At 36.3% G+C, this 20,855-nt stretch overlaps 1 protein-coding gene across 1 annotated transcript in view; it reads right to left on the reverse strand.

Moving 5' to 3' along the window:
• ENOX1 (ecto-NOX disulfide-thiol exchanger 1) overlaps positions 1–20,855 on the reverse strand; it is a 2,044,058-nt gene that overhangs the window by 978,470 nt on the left and 1,044,733 nt on the right. The window contains exon 4 of the mRNA XM_044071707.1: positions 1,653–1,790. Coding sequence (XP_043927642.1) covers positions 1,653–1,790 — 138 coding nt within the window. The remainder of the gene's footprint in view (positions 1–1,652; positions 1,791–20,855) is intronic.

A 20,855-nucleotide genomic window follows, 5' to 3' on the forward strand; every position in this document is an offset into this window, starting at 1 on the left:
TTTACTATAGGTAATTTAATCTAATTTAAAATAGTATTTAGTGTATTTTCAGTGCATATAGAATTGCTAGCTGTTGGCAGTAATCAACCAGTTTTTAAGATATAAATTGGTTTTTGTTATAGTCCGTTGATGCATCGCTATGTTTATTATTCTTGTTTGAGCTGATTTAAGCATATAAGCTTAGTGTTGTTCAATTAGATAGTTTTTAGCCCATAGGGTATTATAAAACTCTATTTAATAATGAAAGTATTTTAAAGTGTATGATTTTAAAATGGAAAAGGTATATGTTGCTTTAAATACAATTGTCAGCTGACTAATGTGTAACATTATTTAAATGGTAACAGTTAATTTTTAAGTATCTGATGAAGTTTGAGCATTGGCTTTAGACGAAAAGCGCTTCATGAAATAAAGGGATTTAGCTTTCAACTACGTTTGCCATTGTAACACACATTATCAGGCCAAAAAAGTACATTAAATACAGTTTCTGTACAGAAAACTAGTTTTGGAATGTTTAAACTAGCTTTTAATCTGTCAGAAACAAAAGTGTCCCCCTGTTTAAAAGTAGAGAAAAGTAAATTTAAACAAAAAGAATAATATGTGGAAGTTTTTTCTACAAAGTAAACTTATCTGCCCAGCAATAGAACAGTACATGCTGACCACTGATTCTCAAAAGCCTTCAGAGATGTTTTCTCTTCATTAGCAGAAAAGCTCTAAAGGGCTTGGCACCGAAACCTGTTTTTTAGTCATCTCAGCTCAAGTCAACTAATGGTTTGGGCATGTGCAAGGTTCCCTAAAGCTTTGGAAGCTGGCTAGTTGTGACATCCTATGTAGGATATGACCTCTTGTAGCTTAAGGTACTGCAGCAGTGATCAATATGAAGAACATTATGAACTCTTGTGCATCAGTTTAAAACATTGTACATCAAGAATTCTCTTCAGCAAGCCAGTGCAAGTTTATAGATAATAAATGTACAATAGACTCATTCAGTGGGCTCATAGGGGCCACATAATTTCTTCTCTCAGCTCCTTATATTAGTAATAAAGATGTTGAAAAACTATAGTCTATAGACTGCAGCAGACATAAGGAAATAAAAGTCTCAGATGCTACTTCTGTCTACCATTAAGTGATGTCTTGCTTTCACACTGAGTTTTAAAGGAGGCTAGATTTAACATAATGCACTGTTTCTACCAGTGTAATAGATTCTATTAGAATTTCTCATATTAGTATAACAGGTTCAGAAAATTAGGAAATCATTATTTGGAGAACTCTGGTTCATACAATAATAGTGGCTCTACAGTTTCATATTTAATCTTTAAAATACACTGTAGGTTTTCAAGTGGATACTTTACACTACAGCACAACTGAGAGTGGTATATTTCTAAAGTAACAGATTTCAGGAGAGACGGCAAGACATATTCCATTCTTGCCTCTTTTGTCTATTTTTAAAATTCCTGACAATTATTTAGCAAAGGTAAACAGACCCTTACCTCCTAAAAACACAGCATGCAGCACACTTTAAACTGTGTGTTTTTCTTTGTAACGTAAGAGCAGCTTTTACTTAATTACTATTATTGAGCACTTTGCAACATATATTAAAATTATATCATCTCATGTTTAAATACCAAGGACAAGCCAGCAGAAATAGAACTTACCTGGAAGAATCTGTTGCCCAGTCAGTCCCACTGGGACCATTCCTAAGTTGCTCATGGTTGTAGCCCAAGCTGCTGGATCTGTGACAGATAGGTTGAATTGTGAGGTCTCTATGCCTGTGCTTTCCAATCCATTTTCCACTGAAAAAGAGTTATTTATATATAACTTGTATTTAATTCAGCCTTGGGAAACAGCATATACAGTGCCATGTATACAAAGATAAATTAAAAGCAGATATACTATGTAAAACAGCTCACTTTAGATGGTTCCTTAACAGAAGATATAGCTAAGCATTTTTCCTCATACGGTCTATGTAGTGTATAATGTATTTGTCAAAAATCTTCTCATATGGAATTCATTTTGATGGAAGGCACTTTAAATTAGCTGCCTTTAAAAAAACATTTTAATTGGCCCCGTGAAAAATGTGTAATTAATTTCTGTAAGGTGAGCTTTTTACCTTTTTCTTTGGAGAGATATTACATTTCAGCATCTATTTTAACTGTTGACAGTCCCTGCCAGTTTGCATGCCACTGACATTCATCTTGATGATTGCCAATTGGTCAGCTATAACAATACCTCCCTACTCTTCTTGTCTACATTACCAAACATTGGCAAGAATAATTTCTATATGACTTTGTGTTAAAATACATAACAGAGATATGATTAAGTCTGTAATAAGCAATAAGAATAACCAGCTTATTGTACGTTTTTTATTTTTTATATTTTTCCCCTAGCAGATTTGTTTGTTTTTCAAATGAATTGTGCAGGTTATAGGTCACATTAAAGGTGGGAAAAGTTTTGAAATGATTTATTGTGGTCTCATTTCTTTATATCACAAAACCTGTAATTTTAACAGGGTGTGTGTAAACTTTTTATATCCACTGTATTATCACATTCCCATGTGAGTCTTGAAGCACAAACTTCAAAATGAGTGCCTGCCAATTCCAAGGCATACAATAACATCTGTATTATGAACACCTCCAAGTGCCCTATTACACATAAAATGAGCATCTGTATTTCTTTTTTTCAGTATGAATTTTATCATTATGTATGCTAATTCTCTTTTGTAGCATATTTTATAGTAAATCCTCTGCTCATTTAACTAACTGATTGCTGTTCAGGGTTATACATGTTTAACTGGGTGGAATTCTGGGATGACAATTTCCAGGTAGCCTTTTAATCGAACCTTCTGTTAAATGAGCATACATGCTACTGCATAGTCTAATTTGTGAATAAGTGATAACATTACACAGCAGCTAAAATAAATTCCAGATAAGGAAAATTATAACTCTGTAAAACCATGCTTTATTAACATTCACACAACTTTTTAGGTAACACAGCCTCACATATATTCACAAAAGTCACCATTTTGGTGTCAACTTCAAGTACTGAAAGACACATATAAGCAAGCAGTAATGGTCTCACCAAAATTTTTAAGTTGGTTTAGCTGGTAATATGCTTACTGCACCCCAAAAGTATTCACCATGGTTATCAATTTGGTGTAGACTCTGAAGAACTGAAAATAACATATATGTAAACAGTAATGCATTTCCACCGTCATTATTTTTCTTAAACTGATTTGATGATATGCTTGTTGCCTTTATTTGATTTAGTTTCTATGGTAATATTTTCTGTGCATATTATTTCCATTTTAATATGCATTTTATTCAGCTTTACCTCCTAAGTCAAAAAATGTCTGACAAAGTCTTTCTTGTGTGTGTGTGTGTGTGTGTGTGGGGGGTGTACACTGATTCATAGTTTAGAAAGTCTTTTTTTGCTAGGGAACTACAGTTTTTGTTTCGTGTTCTTACATCTTCCTACACTGCTTTGTGAAGTTTATGTTATAATTTTCTTCAGGAGTCTATGTTTTGCTTTTTCGGATGCCTTTTACTATTTTTATTCAGACAATGCACTTAAATATGAGTGTTTAGTGCATTTATTACTTTAAGATATGTTGACTTGTGCCACGGTCCTGATTTCAGTTTTGTTTTATATCTTTATTATATTTTTTGCAGGCTTAGTGATGTATTGGAACTGGGGTGTTTATTTCTGCAGTTTGGTATTTTTTTACTGATTGCCTTTTGATTTGAGTATTTCTATGTTTGATAATTTTTCACTGATAAATATCAGTCTGTTGGACTTTGAGGAGCCTGAAGGAGTAGAGATCTGTGAATGAATGTGAGGTCTAGGTGGTTTGCACAAGTTTTCACTTGTGCATGAAACTGATTTGATGCACAGGTAGCTAGCAATATGATTGGTCAGGTTTTCTTGTCAACTGTATAAGCATACAATAATACCTGACACGTTAGGTATTACAGGGAAATAGTAGACCACCCTGGTGTACTCTGTGGCCTGATGCCACCCTAGTGAGAGATATCTAATTGTTGTCAGAGGATGTGTTTTAAATTCAGAATATGTATGTAAGTATTTAAAACATCTGCTACATGCAGACACACACACACACACACACACACACACACACACACACACACACACACACACACACACACACACACACACTCCTAATGACACTGACATATATGTATATAGATAGATATATAGATATACACATAAGCACACACACACACACACACACACACACACACACACACACACACACACACACACACACACACACACACACACATACATATATATATATATATCGCATACAGATATAGCATACATATAGACTCACACACTTAGATACATACAAAATGGGCTTACTAGTTCCACTTTACTGCCTACATCTGAGATATCTGATTGTGATCAAATGTAAAATACATAAATAATAGCCATAATATATATGTTTTATGTCACTGTTGACAGACACACATATTGTAAATGGTCACAACTGCCCACTGTAGACAGACTCTCACACACACACACACACACACACACACACACACACACACACACACACACACACACAGACGCACAAATGTCATCACTGAGTTGACTGTGTGTTGCTCAAATGTCTGATTGTAATGAAATTAATTAATATATAAATAATAGCTACAATAATGTTTCATCTCATTGTTGTCAGACACTTACAGTGTAATCCATTACAAGGCATACAACCGTATATATGCATACACACAGATGTAGCCACTGAGTTGACTGTATACAGCTCAGATGTCTGACTGTGATTAAATGAATTAATATATAAATAGCTATAATAATGTACTTCAGCTCATTGCTGTCAGACACTTAAAGTGTAAAGTATCTCAAGACATGCAAATATATACACAGACACACACACACACACACACACACACACACACACACACACACACACACACACAGATCCTAACTACTGCTGTACTTATTTGCATTTATGTTTTGTTTTTCTCTTTTGCTCTCTGACCTTCTTAAAACAAAGTGGTTAGCAAATAGAAAGAAAATGAAAGTTACTATAAAAGATTTTATTCACATTACATGGATTTTGAGCTATGAATAAGCAGACTTGTTTTACCAGGCACTTCCTGTATATTAATTCTTCCCTATAGGGTATTAAGTGCCAAATGGGTTCCCTTATTATCCAAATCTATTTTCTAAATGTTATTAAACTATAAACACGGTAATATTTTGACACTGTGGTGATTTTGCTGAGTTAGTGATCAATTGTCTAGCATTTGAAGAAATCATTCTGTTGCCATTTATTACCTATCTCATCAGGAAATTATTGCTAATGCTTATGTTTCTGTAATGCTTTCAACTTATAAAATATGATGAGTGCAATATAAACGTGAAGAACCTGACCTCACCTCTGTTTCCAATGCTTCTAGGAGGATACTCCCATTCACAAGCTGGCATTTAATAGGTAAGTAAAAGAACAATTCCTGGCTGGAGTTACAAATACCACTATAAAATGTGAAGACATCAAAATAAAGGAAAGATATGCTTTTAATTTGAAATGTATATGTGTTTTTTTTGGCTACCTGTCTGTGTTAAAAGCGCCATTGTTCATACTTTTAAAAATGTGTGTGTGTGTGTGTGTGTGTGTGTGTGTGTGTGTGTGTGTGTGTGTGTGTGTGTGTGTGTGTGTGTGTGTGCATACACGCATGAGCTTACATGTTCACGTATGTTTATCTGCATGCAAAATTACAGATGTATTTATCAACACAATTTTACGACTTTTCTAATCAGAATTCTACATACTTGAATATTTAACATTTTCTAACATCAATTTTTAATACAATTTATGAGACCTTATCTGGGGTACTGTGGTCAGCCATGGAGAGCTTTCTGAACAAAGACAAACTGGTAGAAAGTTTTAGAGTAACTGGCAAGTGGTACTCTGAAGCTCTGTATCATAAGTCCCATAGGCAGACTAAAAAAGAACTTAAATGAAGAAAAATTAAAAAAAAATTATTCAAGGTAAAAACTTTCACAAAGAATAATTCACACAATTGTAAACTGTGATATGCTGACCTATAAATGGACAGAAATAATAAAAACTGTCACCTACAAGGAATGGGGCTTTACCCCTCCCACCAATCATAGATACAAAATCCACATAACTATCGCAACAATAATGGATGCAAAATAAGCAACAAAGGAATACCAGGATTCTGGCACTTCTTTTCTTATACTTTCTATTTTTATGTTTTATTTATACAATTGAAATGTTGCCTAGCATGTTTTAGTAAGTCAGTAAACTCCAGAATGATGCACCTTTCAGAAAAAGAAATAACCTTCGGAAAAAAGTATACAAAAATAAACTGACATAATCTAAAAACAAACTGGAAAAAGGCTCAGGTAAAATGTGATACTCCGATTATCAATTGCAAGGGAAAGAAAAGCAGGAAAGTATATTTCACGGGAGCTGGAAAAGTAAAGAAAAGAATACATAATTCAACAAAAATGTGGACTGATGGGAAGCAGATGTACATGGAAGAGAAGAAGAAAACTGGATATTAGACTGTTTAACAGTATCACATATATTTCGTTAGACAATGGGCAGAAACAATAGATCCGCAAAAACAATCCGCAAATGATTTGGGCAGGCATAAATAAACTTATTCACCCAGGGCACTGCACAACTCCTACCCCCTTGGCTACCACCCAAAAACCTTTGGAAGGCATTGCCAATTCCTTTAATAGTTTCTTCACAGAAACTATCCAGTCACTAGCTAACCAACTATCTCCCAGTTATCCAAGTCCTAATGCTGCCACACCTAGTTCTCAACTCCCCTTTAACTTTCAACCAATTTCCACATCACTTATCCGTGCCCTAATCAAGAAACTAAAATCTACCACCCTTGCAGCGGATCTCCTCCCAGCTGAGTATCTACAAAAAGTTATAGATGCCATAGCATACCCGATCTCTATCCTGATCAAAAGAACTATATCAGAAGCAACTATCCCCTCCATCTGGAAGACATCCCATGTTATTCCACTCCACAAATGGGGCAGTTCCACTGAACTGTCAGATTACAGACCTATAGGTATTTTGTCACCCCTGGCTAAAATTATGGAGAAGTGCATCCATAAATAACTCCTGAACCATCTCATTCAGCACAATCTCCTGGCTAACTTGCAGCATGGTTTCAGACCATTCCACAGTACAACCACAGACCTCCTCTCCTTCTCCAATGTTATTAATCAAAACCGAAACAACAATAAACTTTCTTCTGCCCTCTTTCTTGATCTCTCCAAAGCCTTCGACATGGTCAACCACCGACTACTCATACACACACTTAAAACTATTCTCCTAGATGTCCAGGCTATCCAATGTTCAAATCTTATCTGAGTGGCAGACACCAGGCTGTACTATGGCAGAACAAACTATCTTCCCTTCTACCAATCACCATTGGGATCCCTCAGGGCTCTATATTAGGACCCCTATTATTTTCTATCTTTATTAATGACCTGTATACAGTCATCCCAACAGCCACCTGTATTCAATATGCAGATGACTCTACTCTGATTTGCTCTGACACATCCCCTTTAAGTCTGCAGACTCTAGCTCAAAATGTTTTTAATACTGTTGAAAATTGGCTTTGTAATCAATGTCTCCTATTAAATACTAACAAAACAAAGCTACTGCTTTTCTCCCCCACCCGTAAAGCTTCCAATCCAACCTTTACTATAAAATCTAACAATGGCACTGTCATTGTTCCAGATTCCTGTACTAAACTCTTAGGTGTAACAGCTGATAATAACCTCAAGTTTGATATGCATATTAATCAAACTATTAAAAAAGTTAATAAAAAACTTTTTCTCACTATACAAGATCAAACCTTTCCTCACTCCACTAGTTAGGATGGTAATTGCCGGCCGTACACATTTACTTTCCACCCTCCTTTATGCATCCCCTCTCTTCACGAACTTGAGTAAGTTTGACCTTAATAAACGCTCGAGCTGATTTAATCATATTGCTAGATTTGCAACTGGAGTAGCACACAGAACACACCACTGTCTGAACCTAAATAATCTAGAGTGGCTAGAATTGCACTTCAGTACAATCAGCTAATAGTAGCACATAAAATTCTCTACCGACCTGAAAACACACCCATACTTACAAAAATGATCACCTCTTACAGCAACCTCAAGACACTTTGCTCATCCAACAAATTACTAGTCCAAACCGTCAAAAGCAACAACTCATCTGGTGGCTCTCTATATGCCAACTCTGTTGGTAAAATATGGAGCTCACTTCCTGCTGAGTTCACTTCAGAACCCGTTCTAACCCAATTCAAAACAAATCTAAAACAGCACTTTAAAAGGCAATGGCTATGTCCTTGTTCTAATCCTGACTAACTCTGGCAATATAAACATGTGTTAAAGAGGTCTTTTGGCCACCCCTACATTGCTTTCTAATTGTTGCTCTGTAACAAATCAGATTTATATATGACAGAATGAATGACTTTTATCTTATGTACTGTATCTGTAACAGTGCTTTAACTTGATTAATATAACACTTTCTGTAAGTATGTATAGAGCTTTTCTCCCCGGGCCTCCGCTGAAAATGGACAAGTATCTAGTCGGACTAACCCGGTCAACAAATGTAAAATAAATAAATAAATCTAATATCATGAATTTATTTTCAGATTCTGTTTCTAGTTTTACAGATGTATGAAAACATTCTCTATGAAAAGAGACATTATAATTTTGATAGTGAAGTAAAAACATAAGAACCAGCAGCGTTAGCAGATGTTGCAGATTTCAGCTTAAAAAATTCAGTCGAACGATAGAAATGAACCAGTCTTCTCTTTATTCAAGGTATAAAAACGAGATAAGCGCTTTCACAAAGATGCTTCATCAGATCTCAGACAAATAAGTGTAAAATGGTCATCTTTAAATACTCTAAAAAATTAATTAACAGTTCACAAGCAATTAATAATTAAAAGGGTAATGGTATCATCTTCAGTGATGTGTGTATATAAAAATACTATGGTTTAAAACCTGATTAAAAACTCTATGTAATAAAATGCAATTATGTATATAATTATGTATATAATATTGATAGGAAATAATAAAGAACTTAAGCAACTTGCAATAGTAAAAAACAATGGAGAATGATAAAAAACTTAGGCAACTTACAGGGAAGCAGACTTCAATATTATGATATTATGATAATGAAGAGCAAACTTGACATATACTATTCACAAAAAATATATCTGTGTATAAAATAAAATGGATGTTTAAATATTCTATACTCTCAGTGTCCAGGGTGTAAATATAAGGAATGTATATGTACAACAAATATGTATATATTGGAAAAGTACATATGTTAGGAGTGTATATATATTATTATAGACATGAGGGATTTCTACCCTCATTCCCCATTTTATTTAACATTCCTTCTTAGCCTTAGTTTGGGTCTAATCGAGGCTCTTTCATTCAAACCAGACCCTTGATCAGCTCTCAATTTAATAATCCATTCTGTCTCTCTGCTCTCTGTGTGGGTTTTAATGTCACCCCTCTAGAGTTGGGAATTATCACCTCCAGTACTTTGAAGGAGAACCTATGCTGTGTATCTGTCATAATAACATGCTTTGCCAAGGCATTCTGAGTGGTCCCCTTTTTCATGTGATAAACATGCTCCCTCATGCGATCTCTCAAGGGGCGGTTGGTTTTACCAACATAGAAGCTAGTACATAATTGGCACCTGGCCAAATAAATGACGTGTGAAGTCATGCAATCCGCTGTCACCAGTGTCTGATAATATCTGCCATTGTCAGGGTGATGGAACCCTGGTGTATCATCTATGTAACAACAGAAGTTACACCGTCCGCATGGTCTGGTGTAACCATCCATTCTATCTCCTTCTCTATGAAACACAGAGCATAGTCTCCTCTTCAAGTTATTCTTATTTCTATACAAGAATCTGGGTCTGTCCCCTACTATGTTTTTAACTTCATCATTGGTGCATAGTACCCCCCAATGTTTGCTAAATATATCTTTCAGTTCATTATGATCTGAAGAAAATTGTGTAATGAACTTTAAGCCCCCAAAAACATTGATCTTATCAATAGAGGGAGGGGTCAACTCAACAGGTCCAAAGTAAGGAGCCCCTGTAGTGGATCTCAGATCTGACATATCACTAAACTGTGTGTTAACTTCATCCTCTCTATAACCTCTAGAGTATAGTCTATCTCTCAGGTTGTTAAGTTCTGTTTCAAAGCCAGATTCGGTGGGATTTAGTCTTGATGCCCTGATTGCTTGTCCTCTAATTATATTTCTGAAGACATGCGGAGGGTGCATACTAGTTCTATCAAGTAAGTTGTTGCTGTAACAGCTCTTCCTATAGACCCCGGTGTTGATGAAATTGTCATCAATCCTCTCAATGTACATGTCAAGAAAATTTATTTTATACTGTGAATACTCCATAGAGAATTTCAAACATGTAGTCAAATTATTCAAAGTGTTAAAAAATCTCTCTAGTTGTTCAGATGTGCCTTTCCACAGAATAAATAAATCGTCGACAAAACGACGGTAGTATACAACATGGTCTTTAAATAATCTCTCATTAAACAAGACCTGTTCTTCCCAATAGGCCAGATACATGTTGGCGTAGCTATTGGCACAAGGAGTGCCCATAGCTACGCCGTCCTTTTGTTTGTAAAAATCTCCATTAAACGTGAATAGATTATTTTCCAGGACTAATTCTAAAAAACATGTTATCAAATCAATCTTTACAGGCGTATACCCACTATGCATTCTCAAATAGTTGATCACATACTGTAAGCCCATGTGGTTAGGTATGACTGTAAACAAGGATTGAACATCAAAGGTGACAAAAAAATAGTCAAGTGTGATGCTCATATCCTTGGTACAGTCATATAAGTCAAGCAAAAATTGTTTCGAGTCTCTGAGGACGATTCTGTTAGAATTCAACACCGGTCTCAGGTGCTTCTCTACATACACTGATAGATGTTCAGTCACCCAATCTCGACCTGACACTATCGGTCTCATGGGTGGTTCGATGGGATCTTTATGTATCTTCGGTAAGCCATGTATAGTGGGTGTCATGGGATGAAAAATCATGAGGTATTGAAATAAATCTTGATCTATTAACTCCCCTTGAAATATATCATTGATGGTGTCATGTACATGCTTAATGACTCCTTCTACGTACTGTGATGTTATCTTCATGTAGAAGTCATCACTTAACATAGAGTTCATTCGTGTGATGTAGTCTGTAGTATCCATAACAACTACCTTACCACCTTTATCAGCCGGTCTGATGGTGATATCTGGGTTATTCTGTAACTTCTTGAGGCTCGCCCTTTCTCTGTAGGTTAAATTATCTCTCACAAAGGGGTGTTTCTTGGTAGTTCTATTCTCATAGTAATTATGGAGTTCCTCTTCAGTTAGTCTCATGTAAGCCTCAACCAATGGGTGATTAATCGGTGTGTACTCACTCCGATTCTTGAATTTAAATTCATGCTCAGTGTCAATTTCAGAGTGGTCTTTGAATATATACTTCAACATAGCATTTCTACAAAATAATTTCAAGTCAACGACACTGTCTGTCAATTGACTCTGACATTTAGGGATAAAATTCAGCCCTTTATTAAGTAGTCGTTGTTCATCAACATTCAATATATAGTGAGAAATGTTATGCACTAGCGTTTGTTTGTCCACATCTTTCTCAATGTTTTCTGGGGGAAATCTTCCTCCGATAGCTTCCTCTTCTGTCTGCCCCTGCTCATGGAGCGGGAGCGGGGCATCTTCTCCGCTCTCACAGGCAGGGGAAAAGACAACTTCGGAAGTCCATCGGGGGTGGGAATGACAGCTAATTGTAAATTCGAAGTTTTGGGTCTAACGACCTGCTCATTATCTATGGACAAAGGTTTAAGCTTCTCATGTTGTTGGTATCCTGTAGTATTGGTGATCTTAACTTCAGGATATAAATTGGTGCTCTCTGTAGTGGGGGTGTGCACCATATGTATTACATCAGTAGAGTCATTATTAAAATCAGTTGTCAACACATCACATTGTTTTTCATTACCAGCAGGAATATTCATGTCAGAATTTAAAGTCTGACTTGGATTTATGTTTACTACAAGTGGCTCAGTATTCATAGCATTATGTGTAACTAATACATTCTTTTGAACAGAAACTGTCTCAACATTGGTATCACGTTGTGACATAGTAGGATAATTAACATTAACAGTCCTGCCCGGTTCATTAGAATTGAACCTGGGCCAAACAAAAATATGTCCGTTTTTGAAATCGTTCATGTCTCTAATTACTTTATGTCTCTTCTGCTGAAATAATTTCCTCTCAAAAGCAGAGACACTATCTAGCATATTCTCGAACAAAGGTATTATAATGTCAGGAGCAAATTCACTGAACAAAGCTCGCTGTTTGTTATCCAACTCATCGGATAATTTAGCCTCTTCAGGCTTAAAAAATTCAATAAGCAGTTTCAAATAACTCCTACTCACCTCAATATTGAGGCGCTGCCATTGAGCAAGAAGCTCAGGGTAGTCCTTGCCCTGACTGGGCATGTTAAAAACTCGGAGGCCTCTCGGTATGATGTTCCGCTCAAGGCACAGCTGAAAATGAAGTCGCTGGGTTTGAAGCCTTTTGAGCTTCATAAAGTCTTTTTCCATGCTCTCTAGTAACGAGTAAATCCTGCTTATGTCCAGGTGCTGCCCAGATGCATCGGTAACAGTCTTTTCAGTTTCTAAGAACCACGATGCACTACCGGAACCCTTCAGGTGTTGCCGGAATCTCCGTTCGATGGCACTGTCAGCCGAAACAACGTTCCCACGAAGTTCTTCTCTGGGTACGTAGTCCAATTCAATGTCAGCCATTGCGTATGAGGAACAAGAAAAGCAATCTGCTCCTGCAGCTAAGAGCCAGGAAATGTAATGAATAACAGAAGAAACTTGCCTAGCTGCAGGTAAGCGCTGGGTTCTACAAAATGGTATAATAGTGAAGTAAAAACATAAGAACCAGCAGCGTTAGCAGATGTTGCAGATTTCAGCTTAAAAAATTCAGTCGAACGATAGAAATGAACCAGTCTTCTCTTTATTCAAGGTATAAAAACGAGATAAGCGCTTTCACAAAGATGCTTCATCAGATCTCAGACAAATAAGTGTAAAATGGTCATCTTTAAATACTCTAAAAAATTAATTAACAGTTCACAAGCAATTAATAATTAAAAGGGTAATGGTATCATCTTCAGTGATGTGTGTATATAAAAATACTATGGTTTAAAACCTGATTAAAAACTCTATGTAATAAAATGCAATTATGTATATAATTATGTATATAATATTGATAGGAAATAATAAAGAACTTAAGCAACTTGCAATAGTAAAAAACAATGGAGAATGATAAAAAACTTAGGCAACTTACAGAAGCAGACTTCAATATTATGATATTATGATAATGAAGAGCAAACTTGACATATACTATTCACAAAAAATATATCTGTGTATAAAATAAAATGGATGTTTAAATATTCTATACTCTCAGTGTCCAGGGTGTAAATATAAGGAATGTATATGTACAACAAATATGTATATATTGGAAAAGTACATATGTTAGGAGTGTATATATATTATTATAGACATGAGGGATTTCTACCCTCATTCCCCATTTTATTTAACATTCCTTCTTAGCCTTAGTCTGAAAATGAAGTCGCTGGGTTTGAAGCCTTTTGAGCTTCATAAAGTCTTTTTCCATGCTCTCTAGTAACGAGTAAATCCTGCTTATGTCCAGGTGCTGCCCAGATGCATCGGTAACAGTCTTTTCAGTTTCTAAGAACCACGATGCACTACCGGAACCCTTCAGGTGTTGCCGGAATCTCCGTTCGATGGCACTGTCAGCCGAAACAACGTTCCCACGAAGTTCTTCTCTGGGTACGTAGTCCAATTCAATGTCAGCCATTGCGTATGAGGAACAAGAAAAGCAATCTGCTCCTGCAGCTAAGAGCCAGGAAATGTAATGAATAACAGAAGAAACTTGCCTAGCTGCAGGTATAGAAATAAGAATAACTTGAAGAGGAGACTATGCTCTGTGTTTCATAGAGAAGGAGATAGAATGGATGGTTACACCAGACCATGCGGACGATGTAACTTCTGTTGTTACATAGATGATACACCAGGGTTCCATCACCCTGACAATGGCAGATATTATCAGACACTGGTGACAGCGGATTGCATGACTTCACACGTCATTTATTTGGCCAGGTGCCAATTATGTACTAGCTTCTATGTTGGTAAAACCAACCGCCCCTTGAGAGATCGCATGAGGGAGCATGTTTATCACATGAAAAAGGGGACCACTCAGAATGCCTTGGCAAAGCATGTTATTATGACAGATACACAGCATAGGTTCTCCTTCAAAGTACTGGAGGTGATAATTCCCAACTCTAGAGGGGGTGACATTAAAACCCACACAGAGAGCAGAGAGACAGAATGGATTATTAAATTGAGAGCTGATCAAGGGTCTGGTTTGAATGAAAGAGCCTCGATTAGACCCAAACTAAGGCTAAGAAGGAATGTTAAATAAAATGGGGAATGAGGGTAGAAATCCCTCATGTCTATAATAATATATATACACTCCTAACATATGTACTTTTCCAATATATACATATTTGTTGTACATATACATTCCTTATATTTACACCCTGGACACTGAGAGTATAGAATATTTAAACATCCATTTTATTTTATACACAGATATATTTTTTGTGAATAGTATATGTCAAGTTTGCTCTTCATTATCATAATATCATAATATTGAAGTCTGCTTCCCTGTAAGTTGCCTAAGTTTTTTATCATTCTCCATTGTTTTTTACTATTGCAAGTTGCTTAAGTTCTTTATTATTTCCTATCAATATTATATACATAATTATATACATAATTGCATTTTATTACATAGAGTTTTTAATCAGGTTTTAAACCATAGTATTTTTATATACACACATCACTGAAGATGATACCATTACCCTTTTAATTATTAATTGCTTGTGAACTGTTAATTAATTTTTTAGAGTATTTAAAGATGACCATTTTACACTTATTTGTCTGAGATCTGATGAAGCATCTTTGTGAAAGCGCTTATCTCGTTTTTATACCTTGAATAAAGAGAAGACTGGTTCATTTCTATCGTTCGACTGAATTTTTTAAGCTGAAATCTGCAACATCTGCTAACGCTGCTGGTTCTTATGTTTTTACTTCACTATTATACCATTTTGTAGAACCCAGCGCTTACCTGCAGCTAGGCAAGTTTCTTCTGTTATTCATTATAATTTTGAGGAGTATCATCAATTATTAAAAATAAATCCATTTGGAGTCTATTATCTAGAAACTTTTGCAATCTTATTCTCCTTTGTAAAAGTGTAACCAATCAATCAAAATAGCTTTCTAATTAGAGTCATTCTATCTCTTTTATTTATATTATGAGTCATTACACTTAGCCAATGGCTGAAAATAAAATTCCTAAGGGTTATTCCACCAAATAATGTGAAGATGCCTTCTAAATTACCCTGATCATTGGAAACAAAGTAATTAGGGATGCATGCTTCAGTGTTATTGTTATTCTATATATAATACCTACCTTCCCGAAAGTAATTAATACTCATTCAAATGTTACACAAATTCTTACCACAGATTTGTAACAGTACATCTTAAAAGCTTTTTACTTATTTTATTGTCCACCTGACTTTGGAAGGAGTTTTATGTACTACTCAAGACAGTAAGTTTCTAGTGGTCTTTTCGTGAATGACTACTCTCAAATTAGCAACTAGAAAGGCCAGATAATGTGTACTCCTTCTCCTGTTTATTCTCCCCAGAATGCTGTATGTAGCAAATTTGATAGAAAATAAATACAACGAAAAAATATTATAAGTGCAAATCTTCTGGGACTAAAATGTTATGGTCGTACATAAACTAACATTTTGCCAAAACATATATGCAGATATGTGTTCTAACATATGACTACATTTAGGTGCATGTACATTTATGTAACAGCTAGGTAGAACTGCTGTTTTACAGGCAGCATCTTATAAATAAGAGAAGCACTGAACTGTTACAGCACTTTCTGTCAGAAGCCAGGCGTTTTAATAAAAACATCCACTGAAGCATTCTTAACCTGCATTCAAATGCAATTATGTTTTACATAAAAAAATATCAAGAACACCTTAAAGGCTATTAGAAGCCTTAATGCTAAATAAACACCTTTTATAATGGCCCGGGTTCATAGTCAAGTGCTGCACCCTTGTGTGTAGCACTGATATTCTTATGCTTGCTTTACCAGGTGGCTTATGCATAAGAAGGTATGCATTACATATCATCTCTGAATTTTCACACCCATCACATGGCTGTTAACTACCACTGCATTGCGCACAATTTTTCTATGAATCCTGGCCATAGTTCAATTAAGCAGACTGGTAAATTAATAAGGAGGAAAAAGGGGGAAGAGCAAATGGGATCTACCCCAATAACCTCACACCTTACAATTTAACAACAGTTAAGTAAGTATGGATTCTTCTGTCTCAACAGAACATTTTAACAATGTGATCCAAGGCTTATATAATACACTGAATGCCTGAATTAGATATGGGTTCAATGTATACTAGAGACCTAGGGCACTGTTTTTAGCACAATATACTATAGATTTAGTTATTGACAGACAATCCTGGTACAATAAACTGCTTAAGGTCACAAAGAGTAGAACTCAACTAAATGAAAGAAGAACAACAACAACATAAACAACATACCATACATATATTGACATCTTTGGAGATACATTCAGTATACTAATGGAATCCATTGCTGCACAGCACATCAATATCATGCAGAGACTTTTGAGGCTTCCTTTACTAGGGTGTCGTTGACAAACTTAAGAGGTTAGGTCACCTATTGAACAGCCAGCTGGCTCACAGACAGGACCCAGGAAGTTAGAACTGAGTAATCCACCTTTACATAGAGGCCAGTCAACAGCAGAGTCCCAGAGAGATCAGTCCTGTGACCACTCTTTTTTGGCATCTACTTTTCTGAACTCAAGAGTGACATAAAGGGCCTTTGGCTAACCAGATTTGCAGACTATTACAGAGTCGGAGCAGTCATAGAATCCCCCACAAACACTAATGTTCTCCAGGAAAGGCTGACACAGATAAATAACAGGTGTTAGTCCCATGGACTAAAAGTAAATGTATAACAGTATCATTTATAAAGTTATCCATGTCTGGTAACCATTATATTGACAATACACCCCTATGAGCGCTCCCAGTAGTCAGGGGCTTGGGGACACACATAGACAATAATCTAGTCTTTGGCCATCATGTCTCTGTCGTAATAAGGGAATCATTCCACGTTGTGCAACTAATACACAAAATTATGCCACTCATCAGATCTATAAACTACAGTGCTCCCCTTGATATGTACCTAACAGGGCATATCCAACAACTGGAACGTCCAGATAGGTTCCTCAGTAAAAGAATACAGGACATAAGTAACATGTCATATGCAGACCACCCCAAAGCCCTATCCCTATATTTTGTCTCCTACAGGCTGTTGAGGGGGGGGGGGGGTCTATGCCTGGCATACAAGGCTCCCCAAATCAAACAGCACCAGAATTACCTGTTCTAAAGATTTAAATCTTGCCTGTCATGAAAATTGGACCTGCTGGAAAGAATGGTATCTATTCCAGAGAATATACCCTTATTTGGTACAGGTTCCCCATCATGTGAAGCAGAGTTCCTCCCTAATCCAATTGAAGTGTTACTTGGACAACTGGATGGGAAACAGGAAATTCATCCCTGGCTTTGCACCTATGTCTCTAATGGACACAGGCAGCCTGTAAATGGTTCATTTCCAAGGCCCCTGCTTGTAAATGTTTCTTCTTCCAACCCCCTGCTTACACTTACCAAGGGTACCAGAACTTGTCAGAGATTTGGGATGCAAGGCTAGGCTTAAAAAGGCCTCAGTGGTTGACAGCCTAGTATATACTTATGAATCTAAGAAGTACACATTAGGTAACCACTGGGCACTATCCTGTTCCACAGTTCATCACAGAACACACAGATGCCATCTGGAATGTGTTATATGCATATTATGGAGCAGGTTGGCTAGATCTAGGCAAGGGAGTGAAGGCATTCCCCACATTGGGAGTACAAATCTACTCCACAAAAACAAAATGTCATGCAATTTTACTCATAAGTTTGGTGCATTTTTGCACAGAGTTTGACTTGTTTAATTTACTTGTGGCGAGTTCTCTTTTGAGAACATGTAGTGGAGCCTTTTGAGTAACTAGTGGCTCTTGGTCAAGACTAAGGCCATTATTCACAGACATGTTGTGTAGCATTCAGTGTCACAATAAATTGGCCAGCTATAGGCAAGTATATGTATATATATATATATATATATATATATATATATATATATATTTGTAATCCTTTAGCTAAGCACGTTAGTGAAAAGGGGAGTGAACATAGTTTCACCTTTATGGTTACAGAAAAAGTTTGTGACGGCATAAGGCGTGGTGATATTTTTAACAGGATTGAGTGTAGAGAGTTGTCATGGATTTTACAACTTCAAGCAGATACAAAACTTGGACTCAATGGGAAGGTTTCACTGAAACCTGCCTTGAGAGTCAGAGGCCTTCGCAAGAAGTAGGTCTTTAGTATCTGTTTTTTATATTTTTATTTTTATTTAATTTTAGTTTTGATTTTTATTTACTTGCTTTGATGTAACAGATGTGGATGACTTCAGTTGATGTTAAGTCATATCTTAATAGCATGGTGTTGTGCTGTTTATGATATCATGCTTCAGATATTTTATTTAGTAATGGATTATGTTGATTTGCCTGTAGTAACATATCATGTTGTACAATATCAGTTGTAGTAACATTTGTCTACCTATGTATACGATATAGGTAGATATTTGCCTATTGCCCTCATTTTTTATTAACATCATGTTTAAAAGCAGCTGTATAAGGATATACTGGCAGGCAAGTGCCAGTTTTATTTGTTGACTTGATTTTTAAGATCCCTGAATAACGTATTTTACATAGGTCAAGTCGATGTGATGGGTGCTGTTGATATGTTTAAATAGGTTTCGGTAGAACTAGTGTGTTCAATTTGTAGAGACACACATAATGTTTTGTTGTTTATCTGAGGGGGTCATTGCTAAGCATGCTTCTGTTTTTGTTACAGCACATTCGCAAAGAGTTTATGTTTATGTTATTAGTTTTCGTGGTTATTTGTTGTTAACCCGATAGCGATTGTTGTCAATAGTCAGGAATGTTATGTACATTGTTAGCATAGGCAGCGTATTGTGGCTAGTTCTTTGGTCTCTTTTTGGAAGGTTATTTGCATATGATTAGCAGCTTAAAGGCTGTCAGCATGTTATTTGGATCCCTTGTGAGGTTTTTAATAAGATTTCCTTTGTTAAGTTGATAGAACGTGCACTCGTGTCATGAGTGGTAGGGCCTCTTAGTAATCAATGTGCCCATTTATTTTAGTATCTTGGTAACTTTTTATGTGAACTTGTTTACTTAATTTTTACAGGGGAACAGTTATTGTGAGAGGTTTTACTATTAGGCAATGTTCCGGGAATAGATTTAGACCTAGTATTGCCAGATTAGTTGATTGGGTGGCCACTGTGGTGCAGCAGTTATCATTGCCGCCTTACAGCAAGAGGTTCTCTGGTTCGATTCTCGGCTAGGGTGCCTTCTGTGCAGAGTCTGCATGTCCCCTCTGTGGTCGCGTGGGTTTCCTCTGGGTGCTCCGGTTTCCTCCCACATCCCAAAGACATGCAGTAGGTGGATTGGACACTCTAAAATTGGCCCTAGGTGTGAGTGTGTGCGTGTGTGTACCTTCTGTGGAAGGTTGGGTGCCAGGCTGGCAACTCAACACCGTAAAACTCCACTGCCAATCATGAGTGGACAGATGATCCACTGTGGCGACCCCTAACCAGAAAAAGCCGAAAGAAGAAGAAAGATTGCCAGATTGGTTGATTGTGGGAAAGTGGAACAATGATTGGTTAATGACATCTAAGGAAATGTAGGCAATGTGTAGGCTATAGAATTATACTTAGCATCACCAGATTGGTGATTCCTGGATAGGTCAGGCAGTGACTGGCCAGAGGTACTCCTCTAGTGATTGGAGGATTATGTATAGGGTTAACAGTTAAGTTCACTGTTTTGATTCTGTTTCATTTAATATGTCTGACTGCCTGGGAAGCTAGTTTTTATTTTTGTCCGATTGGCTTATTTTGAATGGGTGTTATATAAATTGAGCAGTGTAACTAGTAATGAATATTTTGTTTTGTGTTGTTTTAATAATGATCTGGAACGGATCTGTAATTGCCCAATTTGTATTTTACTCCATCAGTATTATGTTTTTGGTCATGCTGTTAATAACGATCTGGAGCAGATCTGTAATTGCTCCATTTGCATTTTATTTTGTTAGTATGACATTTTTGATCATGCTGTTGTTAAGGGATGGTTTTTTTCTTAGGCAAAGTGTAGCAGTCATCTGAGTGCAACATGTTTCAGTATCTGATTGGCACTTGTGCGAATCTGAAATAACCCACTGGAAGGATTTCAAGCAATACGCTTTGGATATGACATCCACTTACCCAATTATGTCAGTAGTATGTATGTATGATATTTTTCATCTTGAGCAATAAAATCACAATAATTTGAACTGCTAATATAGCATTTTTTAGTGCGCATTTACTAATGTTTATTAATTTTTTGCAGTTAACTTTTTGTAATGAGGAGTTATTTTA

This window comes from Protopterus annectens, chromosome 5.part0, assembly GCF_019279795.1.
Source record: "Protopterus annectens isolate FY-2018-M chromosome 5.part0, PAN1.0, whole genome shotgun sequence".
Lineage (NCBI taxonomy): Eukaryota > Metazoa > Chordata > Ceratodontiformes > Protopteridae > Protopterus > Protopterus annectens.